The sequence below is a fragment of the Loxodonta africana genome, chromosome 21 (genome assembly GCF_030014295.1).
Source record: "Loxodonta africana isolate mLoxAfr1 chromosome 21, mLoxAfr1.hap2, whole genome shotgun sequence".
NCBI classification, from domain to species: Eukaryota; Metazoa; Chordata; class Mammalia; order Proboscidea; family Elephantidae; genus Loxodonta; species Loxodonta africana.
In genome coordinates, this window is record NC_087362.1 from 1,115,623 (window position 1) to 1,138,511 (window position 22,889).

The 22,889-nt window shown below is 40.0% G+C and overlaps 1 protein-coding gene across 1 annotated transcript in view; it reads right to left on the reverse strand.

Moving 5' to 3' along the window:
• Positions 1–22,889, reverse strand: part of STOX2 (storkhead box 2) — a 176,268-nt gene that overhangs the window by 19,767 nt on the left and 133,612 nt on the right. Inside the window, exon 2 of the mRNA XM_003415832.4 lies at positions 20,067–20,219. Within this exon, the coding sequence (XP_003415880.2) occupies positions 20,067–20,219 (153 nt within the window). The remainder of the gene's footprint in view (positions 1–20,066; positions 20,220–22,889) is intronic.

A 22,889-nucleotide genomic window follows, 5' to 3' on the forward strand; every position in this document is an offset into this window, starting at 1 on the left:
CTTCTCCAGGACTGGTCCTTCCTGATAACATTCCCAAAGTACATGAAACAAAACCTCACTATCCTCACTTCCAAGGAGCACTCTCGCTGTATTTCTTCCAAAACAGATTTGTTCATTCTTCTGGCAGTCCATGGTATGTTCAATATTCTTCACAAACACCATAATTCAAAGGCATCAACGCTTCTTTAGTCTTCCTTATTCACTGACCAGCTTTCACATGCATGTGAGGTGACTGAAAATATCAATGCTTGGGTCAGGCGAACCTTAGTCCCCAAAGTGACATCTTTCTTTTGATCACTTTAAAAAGCTCTTTTGCAGCAGATGTGTCCAATGTAATACATTGTTTGATTTCCTGACTGCTGCTTCCATGGGTGTTGATTTTGGATCCAAGCAAAATGAAATCCTTGACAACTTCAATCTTTTCTCCATTTATCACGATGCTGCTTATTGATTCACTTGTAAAGATTTTTGTCTTCTTTATGTTGAGGTGTAATCCATACTGAAGGCTATAATCCTTGATCTTCATCATAAGTGCTTCAAGTCCTCTTCGCTTTCAGCAAGTAAGGTTGTTGCGCCGTTCTTCTTTATATAGTTCACGTCTCTGTTTATTTGTCAGCATACAGACTGAGGAAGTATGACGAAAAGATACAATCCCGATGCACACATTTCTTGAGTTTAAACTCTGCAGTATTCCCTTGCTCTGTTCAAACGACTGCCTCTTGGTCTACGTACAGGTTCCACATGAGCACAATTAAGTGTTCTGGAATTCCCATTCTTTGCTATGTTATCCATAATTTGTTATGATTTACACAGTTGAATGCCTTTGCATAGTCAATAAAACACATGTAAATACCTTTCTGATATTCTCTGCTTTCAGCCAAGATCCATCTGACATCAGCAATGATATCCCTCGTTCCATGTCCTCTTCTGAATCTGGCTTGAATTCCTAGCAGTTTCCTGTCAATGTACTGCTGCAACCACTTTTGAATGATCTTGAGCAAAATTTTACTTCCAAGTGATATTAATGACATTGTTTGATAATTTCCACATTCTGTTGGATCACCTTTCTTTTGGAATGGGCACAGACATGGATCTCTTCCAGTCAGTTGTCCAGGACACTGTCTTCCAAATTCTTGGCATAGGATTAGTGAACACTTCCAGCGCTGCATCCCTTTGTTGAAACATCTGAATTGGTATTCCGTCCATTCCTGCAGCCTGGTTTTCGCCAATGCCTTCACTGCAGCTTGGACTTCTCCCTTTGGTACCATTAGTTCTTGATCATATGCTACATCCTGAAATGGCTGAAAATCAACCAACTTTTTTTAGTACAGTGGCTCTGTGTGTTCTTTCCAACTAATTTTGATGCTTCCTTCGTCATTCAAGTCATTCAATATTTTCCCCACGGAATCCTTCAAAACTGCAACTCGAGGCTTGAATTCTTTCTTCAGTTCTCTCAGCTTGAAAGGTGCTGAGAGTGTTCTTCTCTTTTGGTTTTCTAACTCCAGGTCTTTGCACATTTCATTAAAATATTTACTTTGTTTCCTTGAGTTGTACTTTGAAATCTTCTCTTCAGCACATTTACTTCATAATTTCTTCCTTTTCTTTAACTACTTGATGTTCAGGAGCAAGTTGCAGAGCCTCTTCTTTTTTTGGCTTTGGGTTTTTTTTTTTTAATTGTGCTTTAAGTGAAAGTTCACAAATCAAGTCAGTCTCTCACACAAAAACTTATATACACCTTGCTACACACTCCCAATTGCTCTCCTCCTAATGAGACAGCCCACTCTCTCCCTTCACTCTCTCTTTTCGTGTCCATTTTACCAGCTTCTAACCCCCTCTACCCTCTCATCTCCCCTCTAGGGAGGAGATGCCAACATAGTCTCAAGTGTTCACCTGCTTCAAGAAGTTCACTCCTCACCAGCATCCCTCTCCATTCTATTGTCCAGTCCAATCCCTGTCTGAAGAGTTGGCTTTGGGAATGGTTCCTGTCCTGGGCCAATAGAAGGTTTGGGGGCCATGACCATCGGGGTCCTTCTAGTCTCAGTCAGACCACTAAGTCTGGTCTTTTTATGAGAATTTGGAGTCTGCATCCCACTGCTCTCCTGCTCCCTCAGGCGTTGTACCCAAGGCACCATCTAGCTCTTCTGGTCTAAGGCTGATGTAGTCTCTGGTTTATGTGGCCTTTTCTATCTCTTGGGCTCGTAATTACCTTGTGTCCTTGGTGTTCTTCATTCTCCTTTGATCCAGGTGGGTTGAGACCAATTGATGCATCTTAGATGGCTGCTTGCTAGAATTTAAGACCCCAGACTCCTCTCTCCAAGGTAGGATGCAGAATGTTTTCTTAATAGGTTTTATTATGCCAATTCACTTAGATGTCCCCTGAAACCATGGTCCCCAAACCCCTGCCTCTATTATGCTGGCCTTCGAAGCATTCGGCTTATTCTGGAAACTTCTCTGCTTTTCGTTTAGTCCAGTTGTGCTGACCTCACCTGTATCGTATGTTGTCTTTCTTGTCACCTAAAGCAGTTCGTATCTACTAATTAGTGAATACTTCTTTCCCACCTTCCCTCCCCCCTCTCGTAACCATCAAAAATTTTCTTCTGTGTTTAAACTATTTCTGGAGTTCTTATAATAGTGGTCTCATAGAATATTTGTCTTTTCACAACTGACTAATTTCACTCAGCATAATGCCTTCCAGATTCCTCCATGTTATGAAATGTTTCACAGATTCATCACTGTTCGTTATCGATGTGTAGTATTACATTGTGTGAATATACCATAATTTATTTATCCATTCATCTGTTGATGGGCACCTTGGCTGCTTCCACCTTTTTGCTATTGTAAATAGGGCTGCAATGAACACAGGTGTGCATATATCTGTTCGTGTAAAGGCTCTTATTTCTCTAGGATATATTCCAAGGAGTGGGATTGCTGGATCGCATGGTAGTTCTATATCTAGCTTTTAAAGGAAGCGCCAGATCGATTTCCAAAGTGGTTGTACCATTTGACATTCCCACCAGCAGTGTATAAATGTTGCAATCTCTCCACAGCCTCTCCAACATTTATTGTTTTGTGTTTTTTGGATTAATGCCAGCCTTGTTGGAGTGAGATGGAATCTCATTGTAGTTTTGATTTGCATTTCTCTTACGGCTAATGATCGTGAGCATTTCCTCATGTATCTGTTAGCTAACTCTGAATGTCTTCTTTAGTGAAGTGTGTGTTCACATATTTTGCCCATTTTTTTAATTGGGTTATTTGTCTTTTTATAGTTAAGTTTTTGCAGTATTATGTAGATTTTAGGGGTCAGGCGCTGATCGGAAATGTTATAGCAAAAACCTTTTTCCCAGTCTGTAGGTAATCTTTTTACTCTTCTGGCAAAGGCTTTGGATGAGCATACGTGTTTGATTTTTAGGAGCTCCCAGTTATCTAGTTTTTCTTCTGCATTGTAATGATTTGTATACTGTTTATGCCATGTATTAGGGCTCCTAACATTGTCCCTATTTTTTCTTTCATGATCTTTATCATTTCAAATTTTATATTTAGGTCTTTGATCCATTTTGAGCTCATTTGTGTGCCTGGAGTGAGGTAAGGGTCTTGTTTCATATTTTTGCAGATGGATATCCAGTTATGCCAGCACCATTTATTAAAAAGACAGTCATTTTGCCATTTAAGTGTTTTAAGGCCTTTGTCAAATATCAACTGCTCATATGTGGATGGATTTATGTCTGGCTTCTCAATTCAGTTCCATTGGTCTACGTATCTGCTGTTGTACCAGTACCAAGCTGTTTTGACTACTGTACAGTATAATAGGTTCTAAAATCAGGTAGAGTAAGGCCTCCCACTTTGTTCTTCTTTTTCAGTAATGCTTTACTTATCAAGGGCCTCTTTCCCTTCCATATGAAGTGGGTGATTTGGTTCTCCATCTCATTAAAGAATGTCGATGGAATTTGGATCAGAATTCCATTAAATGTATAGATCGCATTTGGTAGAATAGACATTTTTATAATGTTAAGTCTTCCTATCCATGAGCAAGGTATGTTCTTCCACTTATGTAAGTCTCTTTTGGTTTCTTGCAGAAGTGTATCGTAGTTTTCTTTGTATAAGTCTTACATCTCTGGTAAGATTTATTCCTATTTTATCTTCTTGGGGGCTACTGTAAATGGTATTGATTTGGTGATTTCCTCTTCGATATTCTTTTTGTTGGTGTAGAGGGATCCAACTGATTTTTGTATGTTTATCTTGTATCTCGATACTCTGTTGAACTCTTCTATTAGTTTCAGTAGTTTTCTTGGGGATTCCTTAGGGTTTTCTGTGTATAAGATCATGTCGTCTGCAAATAGAGATAATTTTACTTTTTTCTTGCCAATTTGGATGCCCTTTATTTCTTTGTCTAGCCTAACTGCTCTGGCTAGGACCTCTAGCACAATGTTGAATAAGAGCAGTGATAAACGGCATCCTTGTCTGGTTCCCGTTCTAAAGGGAATTGCATTCAGGCTTTCTCCATTTAGGATATGTCGGCTGCTGGCTTTGTATAAATGCACTTTATTATGTTGAGGTGTTGGACTTTGTCAAATGCCTTTTCTGCATCAATTGATAAAATCATGTGATTCTTGTCTTCTGTTTTACTTATGTGATGGATTACGTTGCTTTTCTAATTTTGAACCATCCATGCATACCTGGTACGAATCCCACATGGTCATGGTGAATTTTTTTTTTTTTTTTGATATGTTGTGGAATTCTATTGGCTAGAATTTTGTTGAGGATTTTTACATCTAAGTTCATGAGGGATATAGGTCTGTAATTTTCTTTTTTTGTGGTGTCTTTACCTGGTTTTGGTATCAGGGATAGGTTGGCTTCATAGAATGAGTTTGGGAATATTCCGTCCTTTTCTATGCTCTGAAATACATTCAGTAGTAGTGGTGTTAACTCTTCTTTCTGAAAGTTTGGTAGTACTCTGCAGTGAAGCTGTCTGGACCAAGGATTTTTTTTGTTGGGAGTTTTTCAATTACCTTTCCAATCACTTCTTTTGTTATGGGTCTATTTAGCTGTTCTACCTCTGTTTGTATTAGTTTAGGTAGGTAGTGTGTTTCTAGAAAATCATCCATTTCTTTCAGATTTTCAAATTTGTTAGAGTACAGTTTTTCAGAGTAATCTGATATAATTCATTTAATTTCAGTTGGGTCTGTTGTAATATCACCCATCTCATTTCTTATTTGGGATATTTGCTTCCTCTCCTGTTTTTCTTTTGTCAGTTTGGCCAGTGCTTTACCAATTTTGTTGATTTTTTCAAAGAACCAGCTTTTAGTCTTGTTAATTCTTTCCATTGTTTTTCTGTTTTCTATTTCATTTAGTTCTGCTCTAATTTTTATTATTTGTTTTCTTCTGGTGCCTGAGAGTTTCTTTTGTTGCTCTCTTTCTATTAGTTCAAGTTGTAGAGATAATTCTTTGATTTTGGCCCTTTCTTTTTTTGGATGTGTGCATTTATCGATATAAATTGACCTCTGAGGACTGCTTTCACTGTGTCCCAAAGGTTCTGATAGGAAATGTTTTCATTATTCATTCCATCCTTAATGTCTTATATAATGCATCTTGAGCAGGGTATTGTTCAGTTTCCAAGTGTTTGATTTCTTTTCCATGCTTTTTCTGTTATTGATTTCCACTTTTATGGCTGTATGGTCAGAGAAGATACTTTGTAATATTTCAATTTTTTGCATTCTGCTAAGGCTTGCTTCATGACCTAATATGTGCCCTATTCTAGAGTATGTTCTGTGTACACTAGAAAAGAAAATATACGTGGTTGCTCTGGGTGGAGTGTTCTGTATATGTATACAAGGTCAAGTTGGTTGATTGTGGCATTTAGATCTTCTGTGCCTTTACTGAACTTCTTTCTGGATGTTCTGCCCTTCACCAAAAGTGGTGTGTTGAAGTATCCTACTATTATTGTGAAGCTATCTATCTCACTTTTCAATGCTGACAGTTTGTTTTATGTATCTTGCAGCCCTGTCATTGGGTGCATATATATTCAATATGATTATATCTTCTTGGTTTATTGTCCTTTTAATCATTATATATAGTGTCCTTCATTATCCCTTATGATGGATTTAACTTTAAAGTCTATTTTGTCAGATATTAATATTGCCAGTCCTGCTGTTTTTTTGATTGTTGTTTGCTTGATATATATTTTTTTCCATCCTTTGAGTTTTAGTTTGTTTGTGTCTCTAAGTCTAAGCTGTGTCTCTTGTAGGTAGCATATAGATGGATTGTTTTTTAATCCAATCTGCCACTCTCTGTCTCTTTATTGGTGTACTTAGTCCATTTACATTCATCATAATTATGGATAGGTATGAATTTAGTGCTATCATTTTGATGTCTTTTTTTGTGTGTTGTTGACAGTTCCTTTTTCCCACTTAATTTTATGTGCTGAGTAGATTATCTTCAAATTTTGTTCTTTCCTCATATTCGTTGTTGTTGATTTTGTTTCTGCTGAGTCTCTCTTTTTTTCTTGTATTTTAATTTGATGAGTAGGATAGTTTGTCTCCTTTGTGGTTACCTTATTATTTACCATTATTTTTCTATATTTAAACCTAACTTTTATTTCTTTGTATCGCCATATCTTCCTCTCCATATGGAAGGTGTATGATTACATTTCTTAGTCTATCTTTATTGTTTTAATGTTGTCTTTTCTTATATAATAACATCATTGTTACCCTGTTCTGAACTTTATTTTTTTAATCTTGCTTTGCTTTTTTGATTTCGCTGTCTGGGTTGACTTCTGATTGCTCTGCCCAGTGTTCTAGTCTTGGAGTGATACCTGATATTATTGATTTTCAAACCAAAGAACTCCCTTTAGTATTTCTTGCAGTTTTAATTTGGTTTTTATGAATTCCCTAAACTTCTGTTTATCTGGAAATGTCCTAATTTCACCTTCATATTTCAGAGACAGTTTTTCTGGATATATGATTCTTGGCTGGCAATTTTTTTCCTTCATTGCTTTATATACGTCATCCCATTGCCTTCTTGCCTGCATGGTTTCTGCCAAGTAGTCCGAGCTTATTCTTATTGGCTCTCCTTTAGAGCTGACTTTTCGTTTATCCCTAGCTGCTCTTAAAATTCTCTCTTACCTTTGGTTTTGGCAAGTTTGATTATAACACGTCTTGGTGACTTTCTTTAACATCTAACTTATGTGGAGTTCAATGACCATCTTGGATAGGTATCTTCTCATTTTTCATGATATCAGGGAAGTTTTCTGCCAGCAAATCTTCGACAATTGTCCCTGTATTTTCTGTTATCCCTCCCTGTTCTGGTACTCCAATCACTTGTAGGTTATCTCTTGATAGAGTCCCACATGATTCTTAAGGTTTCTTCATTTTTTTTTAATTCATTTATCTCATTTTTCTTCACATGTATTAGTGCCAAGTGATTTATCTTCAAGTTCAGAAATTCTGGCTTCTACTTTCTCAACTGTGTTCCTCTGACTTTCTATTGAGTTGTCTACTTCTGTAATTTTATTGTTAATCTTCTGAATTTCTGATTGATGTCTATGGATTTTTGCAGCTTATTAAATTTTTCATTATGTTCCTGAATAATCTTTCTAAGTTCTTCAATTGCTTTATCTGTGTGTTCCTTGGCTTGTTCTGTGTATTGCCTCATTTCCTTCCTGATGTCTTGAAGGGTTCTGTATATTAAACTTTTGTATTCTGCCTCTGGTAATTCCAGGAATATACTTTCACCTAGAACATCCCTGGATTCTTTGTTTTGAGAGCTTGTTGAGGCGATCATGGCCTGTTCATTTATATGACTTAATATTGACTGTTGTCTCTGAGCCATGTATAAGTTATTGTATTAGTTTATGTTTGCTTACTGTGTCATAACTTCTTGCTTTGTTTTGTTTTGATATGCCCAAATGCGTTGCTTGAGTGAGCTAGCTTGATTACTTTCGCCTTTGGAACTCTGATGTCCTGTCCCCAGCTGGCTAGAGCTGTTATCAGGTATATCAGTCTAGGAGTCCATTCCCTTTTTTTGTATGAATTCAGCTCAGGTGTCCAGGTAGCTGATCATCAATTGAGTGGTACAGGCTCTGTCTTACAGTCTTAGAGAGGCAGGGGTGATTGGTGTAGGTACTGGTATCTTGTTGCAGCAGGGGGTCGAGAACCGACCCAGGTGTCTCTGAGGAAAGCGTGTCCCTGTTCCCTAGAGTGTGCAGGTGGGTGAGTTCTGCAGATGGACCATGGGCACCCAATGTTTTTGGTGGTAAGGACTGGGAGCTACCAGTTATCCTTGGACCCGTGTCACGGGTGGCTGGGTGACCTGAGTGGAGTTACCAGTCCATAGGCCCATGATGTGGGTAGGTGAGGACCCAGTTTAATAGGCAAAGCAATGTCAAACATCAAACACCTACCTCTCTACCACACAGCTGAAACGGTTGAAGTCTGCCAACAAGGGCCTATTCTTCTGAAATAGGCCCACACAGGTCCATGCAGAGGGGAAAAGTGCTCAAAGTCCAGAGACTGGCCCGCAAATACATTTTTTTCCCCTTCTCCAAGGCCAGGAGGATGTCTCTAGGCACTTAACAGTGCATATTTCAGGCCCAGGGAATTCAGCCACTGAAGCCGGCTTGCATGTGGAGGGGCGTGCATTAAAATGTATGCAAGTACTTAGCTTTCGCCAAGAGCGCCGTTCTTCTCTGGTTCCGGAGGTGTGAGTAGTCTGTGTGGCTGGCTCCTTCTCCCTGATGAAACTGCAACTGAACGCTAGTATCACCCTGCCGCTGTGGCGCTGAGAATGGTGCCTGAGGGCTCCCCGCGATTCAGGACCAGTAACTCCTCTCTGCTTCTAAACCGTCTCTTCCTCCCCCGGCCCCTCTGTTCATTTTCTAAGCTTGCCTTTGATGCTCAGGGCTCCTAGCTTGTCATAAATATACTCATTTCACTTGTTTTTTCGGGTCTTTGTTGTAAAGAGGGCTCGCCGGAAGTGTCTGTCTATTCTGCCATCTTGGTTCTGCCTCCCACGCTCAGAGTCTCTTCTGACATCCATTTTGGCCTTTTCTTTCTTTCCTGTCTTTTTAACGACCTTTTGTTTTCTTCATGTATGATGTACTTGATCTCATCTCACAACACATCTGGTCTTCGGTCATTAGTGTCCAATGTGTCAAATCTATTCATGAGATGGTCTCCAAATTCAATTCAAATGGGGTATACTCAAGGATATATTTTGGGCTTGTTTTAATTTTCTTCAGCTTTAGTTTGAACTTGCATATGAGCAATCAATGGTCTCTTCTACAATTAGCCCCTGGCCTTGTTCTGACTGATGATATTGAGTTTCTCCATTGTCTCTTTCCACAGATGTAGTGGATTTGATTCTTGTATATTCCACCTAGTGATATCCACGTGTATAGTCACCATTACTGGTGTTGGAAAAGGTGTTTGCAATGAAGCAGTCATTGGTCTTGCAAAATTCTATCATGCGATCTCCACCATTGTTTCTATCACCAAGGCCATATTTTTCAACTACCAATCTTTCTTCTTCGTTTCCAACTTTCAAATTCCAATCACTAGTAATTACCAATGCATCTTGACTACACGTTTGATCAATTTCAGTGAAGGTGTTCGAACAAATCTTCAGTTTCCTGATTTTTGGCATTAGTGGTTGGTGTGTAAATTTGAATAATAGTTGTATTAACTGGTCTTCTTGTAGGCGTATGGATATTATCCTGTCATTGACAGCACTGTACTTCAGGATAGATCTTGAAATGTTCTTTATGATGATGACCGCGATACCATTCCTCTTCAATTTGTCATTCCCAGCACAGTAAACCATATAATTGTCTGAATCAGGATGGCCAGTACCAGTCCATTTCAGCTCACTAATGCTTAGAATATTGATCTTTATACATTCCATTTCATTCTGATGAATTCCAATTTTCCGAGATATATACTTTGTACATTCCATATTCTGATTATTAGTGGATGTTTTCAGCTGTTTCTCATTTTGAGTCATGCCACATCAGAAATGAAGGTCCCAAAAACCTAACTCCATTCACATCAGTAAGGTTGACTCTACTTTGAGGATGCAGCTCTTCCCCAGTTGTATCTTGAGTGCCTTCCAACCTGAGAGGCTCATCTTCTGACACTGTATCAGACAGTGTATCACGGCTATTCCTAAGGTTTTCACAGGCCAATTTTTCTCAGAAGTAGACTGCCAGGTCCTTCTTCCTATTCTGTCTTAGTCTGGAAGCTCCCCTGAAATCTGTCCACCCAGGGTGACCCTGCTGGTATTTGAAATACCAGTGGCAAAGATTCCAGCATCACAGCAACACACAAGCGCCCTCACTATGAGAAATGGACTGACAGATGGCAGACAAAAACAGGTGGTGGGTCACAAGTAGCCTGCAGGCCATAGTTTGCCAATATCTGCCCTAGACTCTGGCTTGCATAGGGTCTCTGCAACATTTGGGGGTGACCAAGGAGTCATTAGTGTCGCACAGATAAAAAAAGGTTTACACCTCTCAGTCCATCTGAAGATCATGGCCTTGGGATTTAAGTTCACTCATCATAAAAGTTAAGAATACAGTTTGTCTTTTAACTACAAATGACCTATGGCTTTCTCCATAAAGTAGTCCAACTTAGTGATATGCTTATTAGCTGTTAGCAGTGATGAAAAATTTCCTACTACATAGGCACTGTCTTCCTTCCATTCTCTATTTTATAGGCCCAAAAGAGAAGATGTATAACCAAGTTCAATAAAGGTTTGTAATTTCTCATGAAGCTACATAAACCTATAAGGAATTCAAAAGTCTAAAATCAAGAGTGGTTTTCCAGGTGTAAGGCTAAAGGAAGGACCTTCCTTCACAAGAGCACTGTGTGAACAGTGAACAGACTCTTCCACCTTACTCTCACTCAGGATTCAACTTATTTACTACTGAAAGGAAGGGGACTTCCTGAAAGTTAATAAAAATCACCAGACAGTGAACTAGACCCAGAGCTAATGAAATGTTACAAATTTGAGATAATTTATCAGCCACAAAAATATTTCATTAGCTGGATTCATATTAGAGTTTTTCTTTTTTAATTGTACTTTTAAGTGAAAGTTTTTAAATCAAGTCAGTCTGTCACACAAAAACTTATATACACCTTGCTACATACTCCCAGTTGCTCTCCCCCTAATGAGACAGCCCGCTCCCTTCCTCCACTTTCTCTTTTCCTGTCTATTTCCTCAGCTTCTAACCCCCTCTACCCTCTCATCTCCCCTCCAGGCAGGAGATGACAACATAGTCTCAAGTGTCCACCTGATCCAAGAAGCTCACTCCTCACCAGGATCCCTCTCCATCCCACTGTCCAGTCCAATACCTGTCTGAAGAGTTGGCTTTGGGAATGATTCCTGTTCTGGGCCAACAGAAGGTCTGGAGGCCATGACCACCAGGGTCCTTCTAGTCTCAGTCAGACCAGTAAGTCTGCTCTTTTCACAAGACTTTGGGGTCTGCATCCCACTGCTCACCTGCTCCCTCAGGAGTTCTCTATTGTATTCCCTGTCAGGACAGCCATTGGTCGTAGCTGGGAATCATCTAGTTCCTCTGATCTCAGGCCGATGTAGTCTCTGGTTTATATGGCCCTTCCATCTCTTGGGCTCGTAATTACATTGTGTCCCTGTTGTTCTTCATTCTCCTTTGATCCAGATGGGTTGAGACCAATTGATGCATCTTAGATGGCCGCTTGCTAGGGTTTAAGACCCCAGAAGCCACTCTCCAAAGTGGGATGCCGAATGTTTTCTTAATAGATTTTATTATGCCAATTGACTTAGATGTGCCCTGAAACCATGGTCCCCAAACCTTCGTCCCTGCTACTCTGGCCTTCGAAGCATTCAGTTTATTCAGGAAACTTCTTTGCTTTTGGTTTAGTCCAATTCTGCTGACCTTGCCTATATTGTGTGTTGTCTTTCCCATCTCCTAAAGCAGTTCTTATCTACTAATTAGTGATACCCCTCTGCCATCATCCCTCCCTCCCCCCTCTCCTAATCATCAAAGAATATTTTCTTCTCTGTTTAAACTATTTCTTGAGTTCTTATAATAGTGGTCTTATACAATATTTGTCCTTTTGCAACTCACTAATTTCACTTGCCATAATGTCTTCCAGATTCCTCCATGTTATGAAATGTTTCACAGGTTCATCACTGTTCTTTATGGATGCGTAGTATTCAATTGTGAGAATATACCATACTTTATCCATTCATCCGTTGATGGGCACCTTGGTTTCCTCCAACTTTTTAATATTGTAAATAGGGCTGTAGTGAACATGAGTGTGCATATATCTGTTCGTGTAAAGGCTCTTATTTCTCTAGGATCTAGTCCAAGGAGTAGGATTGCTAGATCTTATGATACTTCTATATCTAGCTTTTGAAGGAAGTGCCAAATGGATTTCCAAAGTGGTTGTACCATTTTACATTCCCACCAGCAGTGTATAAGTGTTCCAATCTCTACACAGCCTCTCCAACATTTGTTTTGTGTTTTTGGATTAATGCCTGCCTTGTTGGAGTGAGATGGAATCTCATTGTAGTTTTGATTTGCATTTCTCTAATGGCTAATGATCGTGAGCATTTCCTCATATATCTGTTAGCTACCTGAATGTCTTCTTTAGTGAAGTGTCTGTTCATAACTTTTGCCCATTTTTCAATTGGGTAATTTTTATTTTTATAGTTGAGTTTTTGCAGTATCATGTAGATTTGAGGGATCAGGCGCTCATAGCTAAAAACTTTTTCCCAGTCTGTAGGTAATCTTTTTACTCTTTTGGTGAAGTCTTTGGATAAGCATAGGTGTTTGATTTTTAGGAGCTCCCAGTTATCTAGTTTTTCTTCTGCATTGTTAGTAATGTTTTGTATAATGTTTATGCCATGTATTAGGGCTCCTAATGTTGTCCCTATTTTTTCTTCCATGATCTTTGTTGTTTTAGATGTTAATTTATCTTTTTGATCCATTTTGAACTCATTTTTGTGCATGGTGTGAGGTATGGGTCTTGTTTCATCTTTTTGCAGATGGATATCCAGTTATGCCAGCACCATTTATTAAAAAGACTGTCTTTTTCCCATTTAACTGCTTTGGGGCTTTTGTCTAATATCAACTGCTCATATGTGGATGGATTTATGTCCGGATTCTCAATTTTGTTCCACTGGTCTATGTATCTGTTGTTATACCAGTACCACGATGTTTTGACTAAAGTAGCGGTATAATAGGTTCTCAAATCAGGTAGAGTAAGGCCTCCCTCTTTGTTCTTATTTTTCAGTAATGCTTTACTTATCCGGGGCCTCCTTCCCTTCCATATGAAGTTGGTGATTTGCTTTTCCATCTCATGAAAAAATGTCATTGGAATTTGGATCAGAATTGCATTAAATGTATAGATCGTTTTTGGTAGAACAGATATTTTTATAACGTTAAGTCTTCCTATTCATGAGCAAGGTATGTTTTTCCACTTGTGTAGGTCTCTTTTGGTTTCATGCAGTAGTGTTTTGTAGTTTTCTTTGTATAAGTCTTTATATCTCTGGTAAAATTTATTCCTAAGTATTTTATCTTCTTGGGGGCTACTGTAAATGGTATTAATTTGGTGATTTCCTCTTTGATTTTCTTTTTGTTGGTGTAGAGTAATCCAACTGATTTTTGTATGTTTATCTTGTATCTCGATACTCTGCTGAACTCTTCTATCAGTTTCAGTAGTTTTCTTGGGGATTCCTTAGGGTTTTCTGTGTATAAGATTACGTCGTCTACAAACACAGATACTTTTACTTATTCCTTATGGGTTTTTTGGGTTTGCCAATCTGGATTCCCTTCATTTCTTTATCTAGCCTAATTGCTCTGGCTAGGACCTCCAGCACAATGTTGAGTAAGAGTAGTGATAAAGGGCATCCTTGTCTGGTTCCCGATCTAAAGGGGAATGCTTTAAGGCTCTCTCCATTTAGGATGATGTTGGCTATTGGCTTTGTATAAATGCCCTTTATGATGTTGAGGAATTTTCGTTCTATTCCTTTTTTGCTGAGAGCTTTTATCATGAATGAGTGTTGAACTTTGTCAAATGCCTTTTCTGCATCAATTGATAAAATCATGTGATTCTTGTCTTTTGTTTCATTTATGTGGTAGATTACATTAATTGTTTTTCTAATGTTGAACCATCCCTGCATACCTGGTATGAATCCCACTTGGTCATGGTGAATTATTTTTTTGATATGTTGTTGAATTCTATTGGCTAGAATTTTGTTGAGGATTTTTACATCTAAGTTCTTGAGCGATACAGGTCTGTAATTTTCTTTTTTTGTGGTGTCTTTACCTGGTTTTGGTATCAGGGATATGCTGGCTTCATAGAATGAGGTTGGGAGTATTCTGCCCTTTTCTATGCTCTGAAATACATTTAGTAGTAGTGGTGTTAACTCTTCTCTGAAAGTTTGGTAGAACTTGGCAGTGAAGCCGTCTGGGCCAGGGCTTTTTTTTTGTTGTTGTTGGGAGTTTTTTGATTACCTTTTCAATCTCTTCTTTTCTTATGGGTCTATTTAGTTTTTCTACCTGTTTGTGTTAGTTTAGGTACATAGTGTGTTTTTAGGAATTCACCCATTTCTTCTAGGTTTTCAAATTTGTTAGAGTACAATTTTTCATAGAATTCAGATATGATTCTTTTAATTTCAGTTGGATATGTTGTTATATTGCCCAACTTATTCTTATTCAGCTTATTTCATTCCTCTGCTGTTTTTCTTTTGTCAGTTTGCCAATGCTTTATCAATTTTGTTGATTTTTTCAAAGAACCAGCTTTAGGTTTTCTTAATTCTTTCGATTGTTTTCCTGTTTTCTATTTCATTAATCCTGTTCTAAATTTTATTACTTGTTTTTTTCTAGTGCCTGAGGGTTTCTTTTGTTGCTGTCTTTGTATTTGTTCAAGTTGTAGGGATAATTCTTTGATTTTTGCCCTTTCTTCTTTTTGGATGTGTGCATTTATTGATATAAATTGACTTCTGAGCACTGCTTTCGCTGTGTCCCAAATGTTCTGATAGGAAGTGTTTTTATTCTCATTCGATTCTAGGAATTTCTTTATTCCATCCTGAATGTCTTCTATAATGCAGTCTTTTTTTGAGCAGGGTATTGTTCAATATCCAAGTGTTGGATTTCTTTTCCACGATTTTTCTGTTATTGATTTCCACTTTTATGGCCTTATGGTCAGAGAAGATGCTTTGTAACATTTCAGTGTTTTGGATTCTGCTAAGGCTTGCTTTATGACCTAATATGTGGTCTATTCTAGAGAATGTTCCATGTGCACTAGAAAAGAAAGTATACTTGGTTGTTGTGGGTGGAGTGTTTTGTACATGTCTATGAGTTCAAGTTGGTTGATTGTGGCATTTAGATCTTCCGTGTCTTTACTGAGCTTCTTTCTGGATGTCCTGTCCTTCACCGATAGTGGTGTATTGAAGTCTCCTACCATTATTGTGGAGCTGTCTATCTCACTTTTTAATGCCCATAGAGTTTGTTTTATGTATCTTGCATCCCTGTCATTGGATGCATAAATATTTAGTATGGTTATATCTTCTTGGTATATTGCCCCTTTAATCATTATATAGTATCCTCATTATCCTTTATGATGGATTTAACTTTAAAGTCTACTTTTCAGAAATTAATATTGCCAGTTCTGCTGTTTTCTGATTGTTGTTTGCTTGAGATCTTTTTCCATCCTTTGAATTTTAGTTTGTTTGTGTCTGAGTCTAAGGTGTGTCTCTTGTAGGTAGCATATAGACCAATTGTGTTTTTTAATCCATTCTGCCACTCTCTGTCTCTTTATTGGTGCATTTAGTTCATTTACATTCATCATAATTATGGATAGGTATGAATTTAGTGCTATCATTTTGATGTCTTTTTTTGTGTGTTGTTGACAGTTTCTTTTTCCCACTTAATTTTATGTGCTGAGTAGATTATCTGCAAATATTATCCTTTCCTCATATTCATTGTTGTTGATTTTGCTTCTGCTGAGTCTCTCTTTTTTTCTTGTATTTTAATTTGATGAGTAGGATAGTTTGTCTCCTTTGTGGTTACCTTATTATTTACCGCTATTTTTCTAAGTTTAAACCTAACTTTTATTTCCTTGTATCACCTTGTCTTCCTCTCCACATTGTAGATCTATGACTACATTTGTCCCTCTTTATTGTTTTCATGTTGTCTTCTTTTATAGCAATAACATCGCTGTTTCCATTTTGAGCATTTTTTATCTTGATTTATTTTTGTGATTTCTTTGCCTGGGTTGATTTCTGATTGCTCTGCTCAGTGTTCTAGTCTTGAGTGATACCTGACATTATTGATTTTCTAAACAAAGAACTCCCTTAAGTTATTTCTTGTAGTTTTGGCTCAGTTTTTACGAATTCCCTAAACTTCTGTTTATCTGGAAATGTCCTAATTTCATCTCCATATTTAAGAGACAGTTTTGATGGATATAAGATTCTTGGCTGGCAATTGTTTTCCTTCAATTTTTTATAGAAGTCATCCCATTGCCTTCTTGCCTGCCTCGTTTCTACCGAGTAGTCCGAACTTATTCTTATTGACTCTCCTTTGTAGGTGACTTTTTGTTTATCCCTAGCTGCTCTTAAAATTCTCTCTTTATCTTTGGTTTTGGCAAGTTTCATTATAATATGTCTTGGTGACTTTCTTTTAAAATCTACCTTATGTGGAGTTCGATGAGCATCTTGGATATCTTCTCATGTTTCACAATATCAGGGAAGTTTTCTGCCAACAAATCTTCAACAATTCTCTCTGTATTTTCTGTTATCCCTTCCTGTTCTGGTACTCCAATCACTCGTAGGCTATTTCTCTTGATAGAGTCCCACATGATTCTTAAGTTTTCTTCATTTTTTAAAATTCTTTTATCTGATTTTTTTTTCAAGTATATTGGTACTAAGTGCTTTATCTTCAAGTTCAGAAATTTTGCCTTCCACTTGCTCAGTTCTGCTCCTCTGACTTTCTACTGAGTTGTGTACTTCTGTAATTTTATTGTTAATCTTCTGAATTTTTGATTGCTGTCTATGGATTTTTCCAGCTTATTAAATTTTTCACTATGTTCCTGAATTATCTTCTTAATTTCTTCAATTGCTTTATCTGTGTGTTCCTTGGCTTGTTCTGCGTATTGCCTCATTTCCTTCCTGATGCCTTGAAGGGTTCTGTATATTAGTCTTTTGTATTCTGCCTCTGGTAATTCCAAGGAAGGCACTCTCATCTAAATGATACCTTGATTTTTTTTTTTTTTTTGAGAGGTTGTTGAGATGATCATGGCCTGTGTCTTTATGTGACTTGATACTGACTGTTGCCTCCAAGCCATCTATAAGTTATTTTATTAATTTTATGTTTGTTTACTGTGTCATAGCTTCTTGCTTTGTTTTGTTTTGATGTGCCCAAATGGGCTGACTGAGCTAGCTTCATTATTTTCGCCTTCGGAACTCTGACGTCCTGTCCCCAGATGGCTAGAGCTGTTATCAGGTATATCAATCTAGGAGTCCATTCACTTTTCTTGTACGAATTCAGCTCTGGTGTCCAGGTAGCTGAACATCAAGTGTGTGGTACAGGCTCTGTCCTACAGTCTTAGAAGGGCAGGGGTGATTGGTGTAGGTACCTGTATCTGGCTAGAGCAGGGGGTCACACTCTGAACAAGGGAGGGGGCTGAGAATTGTCCCCTATGTGTCTCTGAGGAAAGCGTGTTCCTGTTCCCTAAAGCATACAGGTGGGTGCGTTTTGCAGATGGACCATGGGCACCCAATGTTTTTGGTTGTAAGGACTTGGGGGTACCAGTTATCCTTGGAGCCCTGTAGTGAGTGGCTGGGTAGCCTGAGTGGAGCCACCAGTCCTTATGCCCCTGATATGGGTAGGTGAGGACCCTGTTTAATAGGCAAAGCCATGTCAAATATCAAACACCCACCTCTCCACCGCACAGCTGAAATGGTTGTAGTCTGCCAACAAGGGCGTATTCTCCTGAAACAGTCCCACACAGGTCCATGCTGAGGGGAACGGTACTCAAAGTCCACGGACTGTTTATACATGGACAGGAGCTGCTTCTGTCCTGAGCTCCCCCAGTTAGTGGAGCTGGCAAATTATCTTTTTCCCCAATTGCAAATTTATTTCTTCTCCAGGGCCTGGAGAATGGCTCTAGGTGTCCACCAGGGAGTATCTCAGGCCCAGTGAAATCAACAGCCACTGAAGCTGGCTTGGAGGCAAGGGGCATGGTGAAATATACTCAAGTACTTAGCTTTTGCTGAGAGCGCCGTTCTTCTCTGGTTCTGGAGGTATAAGTAGGTTGTGTGGATGCCTGCTTCCCCCTGAGGAAACTGCTGCTGAACGCTAGTACCAGCCTGCCACCGCCGCTCCGGGAATGGTGCCTGTGGGCTCCCCACGGTTCAGGTCCGGTAACTCCTCTCTGCTTCTGAACCATCGCTTCTTCCCCCTGCCCCTCAGTTCGTTTTGTAAGCTTGCCTTTGATGTTCAGAGCTCCTAGCTTGTCATAAATATACTCATTTCACTTGTTTTTTCAGGTCTTTCTTGTAAGAGGGCTTGCCGGAATCATCTGTCTATTCTGCCATCTTGGCTCCGCCTCTCATGTTAAGAGTTTTTAAACAGTCCATGTCATTTCAAAACATATCAATTAAAAAATCTAAAAAAGAGGAAAATCTCTAGGGAAAAAAATATAAAATTTCTCTGGGGCAAGAGGAAAAGGGGAGACCTCGTATGGTAGATGAGATTATTGTTCCATTTAAAAGCAGTCCCTCCCTCCTCTTGCCCTGCTCTCCCAGGGGTGGAGTATACTTCCCAATGCCTTACCTTTCGAGTTGTCCATCTTTGCTTTGGCCAGTGAAACAGGCCTTGGTGTGAGTAAAGGCTTGAAAAGCCCCTGTGCAGAAGGACATGCTCTCTTGTGCCTCTGCCGTCATCCTGAGAAAATGAGGCCCCTTTCCAAAGATGATGTTCAGGGGAGCAGAGCCACCCAGCTAGGCCAGCTGACTCCTGGGGAACCCCCAGACACACGAACTAAACAAATGTTTATTGTCGTATACCACTCATGTTGGATGGTTGGTTGTTTTCCAGCATTTCTGCAGCAAAAGTGAACTGATACAGCCAACAGATGACATTTACCAAGGTCTCTTCTAAGCTGAGTGAAAAACATGCCGAGTTAGTTTTTAATGTGGGCTGTATTTCAGTCTAAGAACAGGCTGAGTCCAAAACCAAGGTGGCAAACTGGTAGTCTGATACTGTGTTACTTGACTTACACGTTGCCAGCATATGTTAAATATAGATAGACACACACATACACACATACACACACACACACGCCAACATGCAGGAAACCTAGAGATTTCATGCAAAACTCTAAAGTTCTAGATTCTCTTAAAAGTTAGAAGATTGGGCCACTCTGGCAGGGATCTACATTTTTGAGGGAAGCAGGCAACAGAAAGCCGAATCTGAGTCGTTGGAGGTCCCTCCTGAGAAGGACACGCACACTCTACCTCTAACACTTTCCAGCCTGGAGATTACACCCACCTGCCGTTCATGACAGCAGGTGGACTATTGTCCTTTTGAATAGTATTTAAGGGAAAAGTAGATATTTCAGCTTTTCTTTTAAAATTAGATCTTAACTAGTTTATCAAATGTTGTAGTCTTAAAACTCATCAAACCATGATATGAGCATGCCAGCTTTATTTATTTCTGACATTACTCTTTCTGTGGCTTCACCTTCAGGGCTGGAAGTTTTAGCTGTTTACAACCAGCATCTAGAACCACTAAGCTCAGGTATTTAAACAAGGTTGGACTGCCAAGGAAATCTTGGTAGTTTTTCCAGAATTCTTTGTGGATTCTGACTTAATGTCTTTGATGCAGTCCCAATTTAAAAAGTACTACAGCTGAGACAAGTAAATATTTTTTAAATAATACAAGAATTACAGAATTAAGAAAAGTTTCTGGTCTCTCTGACCAAGATGGTTACCCATTATATTTAAACAGGGGAGGAGCAGTCCACGTGAAGTGCTAGATCAGCCAAGTACACATCCATCTGAAAGGTGCCGCATTCTTTTCCCATTACCTGGGAAACACGTGGTCAGGTGTTCCATCAGTGCTTCTTGGGTAACAGGTTTTCTTGCTGAGTTCATTGCTGAGATGGCCAAGCAAAGGATTTCCCCGAGTGGAATAAACTGAGATTGACTGATAGGAGACATACTGATTGGTGATACATCACCTGCAGAAAGACAATTTCTAAGTGAGTGGTTCATTAAAAGCCTCATTCATCTGTCCCGCACACACCTTCACACATGCACACACCTCCCATGACCATCACCTATTCCTTGTGTTATGAATGCAATAAACTCCGAAAACTTAAATTTGTTATAGCCACAGCCAATTCCACTCAGGCAGAAAGACTTCCACAGCACAGTTAAGGCTTCTATTGCCTTGACGAATAAAACTTTCCTTTAAAATCTGAGGTCTCATTTAAATAAACATAGTACTGAAAGTTGAGCAACAATGAGGTTTTGAAACTGATTTACGTTTTTATTAACTTGGAGCTGATTTATTTAGTAACTGCCATTCACATCTTGACAAATGCCTTTGTAACCAGATGATTCATTCATTCAACTGTCAGATGCCCTCTAATGCCAAGCATCTGCTGGGGGCTTATGAGCTGGAGACAGACGAGAGAACCAGCCCACTAATATCTCTGCCCTAAAGAGCTTGCATTGAAGTGGAGGAGACAGACAAGCTGGTCAGTGTGCACGATGCTGTGTGATGATGCCCCCAGAGAGGACTGCATGATAATCCCTGGAATGGAGGGGAAACAGCAGTACGCCACCACCTGCGGGCACGGGGGTGCTTAGAAGCAGAAAGTTACAGAAGGTTTTACCTAGGACGCATATCCCGACTGCAGCACTAGGAACATGCATGTGCCTAGTGGCTGAGGGAGGGGGGCTGCAGGGCTGAGGGGGTGGCAGGGCCTGCATGCAGGTACTTCTCTAGCAGTGCAGGTACAGGAGGAGGGGACAGGCAGGAACAACCATAAGGAAAGAGCTGTGTGCCCAAAGTTTTCATCCCGTGGGGATGGCGAGCCATGGAAGGAATCTAATGACTGACAAAATCAGATGCAAACTTCTGAAAGATGACTCTGGGGAGGCAGGGGCAGGTGACAGTTCCCTAGGAGGCTGTGGCCTCCTGCATATGTTTGCACATTATGGGGAAAAGCAAGAGAGGCTGAAGACCCAGTCTTCATTTCTGCCATCTGAAGATTCAGTGTGGTGATTTTCAAGTTATGCTCCAAGGATCCCTAGAGTTCCTAGAGACTTCTGGGATGGAGGAAGGCCCAGCAGAGGGAGAGACTGGGTGAACAGGAGGGTTTGCTCCTAACAACTGAGTGTCACCTGTTTTATACTTTGGAGATCTCTAAGATTGCACTTAAAAAATTTTTCTACCAAAAGAGGGTGAAAACTAATGTCAGAGATAGATATTCTGTATTTGTAAGCACTACATTTCTCACATACCCTTACATAATTTCTCTTTTCCTGTTTCCTAGGAATGATTTCTCTCTTGTAACAAGCTACCACGGCTGGACGTAACCAAGACTCGGAACAGCCTGTGGCATTAAGCAACCCCTTCCCTAGAAGATTTCTGGGTGCTCTGGGGTGGTCCAGCCTTCTCACCACCAGGGAATGTAAAGCTCTGTCCAGCCACATCTCCTAACTTACAGGAGAGCTCAGAAGCCCTTTGGGAAAGAACTTGAACCCATTTTTGACAAACTAAATGGGAAAGGATTCGATAGATAAAACCAGCAGCATGGCCTGGGAGTGAAAACCCCCACGTGTGAGGATAAAGTCCAGCACGGCCAGCTGGACAAGGCAGCAGGGCCTGAGTGCAAAAGACTTAGTGGCTCCTGTCCAGGATGAGGCCTAACCTCCCACACCAACCCCAACTCTGTTCACCTGCTCCCTCGCCCTGCAACCCTGAGGGCTCCAATGGGTCCTGTTGTGGGCCCGCTCTCTGAGAGATGGACATGAGAGGAGTGAGACATTTTTTTAATGGCCACAGAGAAGGGAGGACCCAAATCCAGAAAAGGAGAAGGCCAGCAGGGATGGGAGTCAGCAGAGACCATGAACTGCCCTGACTCAGAACTCACAAACTTCTTGGGCCTCTGGGACACGAACATAAAGAGAAACCCTCAGAGGGATTCCTGGAATGACGTGGTGGGGTCGCAGCAGGTGAAATCTACAATGCTACATTTTGGGCTGTTATTGTGTATGTAAGATTCACTCAGCTGGTGAAGCCTGAATCCCTATTGGAGACTCAAGAATGACAGTGAGAGTGGTGTAGGACCATCTCAGTGGGCAAGCTTGCCTTTTATTAACTGCTGCACCCTTTGTTCAAAGAGGTCTACTCTAAAGCCTAATGTGCACAACAAAGTGGTGGTGGCGAGCTGCAGTAAAGGTGGGGTCTGGAGCCACACCCTTCACGGCGCCCCTCCCCACCTGGGCTGCTGCTCAGCCGTAGACACTCTGAGGGTCTCATCTGCCGTTCCTTCTCTCTCACTCTGCTTCGGGCAGTAGAGAATGAGGGTTGTTGTGGCCAGAGTGTCTGAGGAGTTGCTAGGTTCGTCACATGGACCTCAGAGTCACCTGGAATGTCTTTAAAAGCCAGATAAAGCGGAACATGGGGGTTGGCTGGCAAAGGGGGCAACAAAGGAGATTCCAGAACTCTTCAACTTGTGTATCACTGGAGAGGTTGGCAACTAACACTCACCTTTCAGAATCTGCCTATTTTAACTACGGACTTTTCAGAAGAATAAAGACATGAAAATACTAAATACAGTTTAAAACATGTGGGTCTAACTTCCAATTTTGTACACAAGAGAGGTCTTGAGTACTCT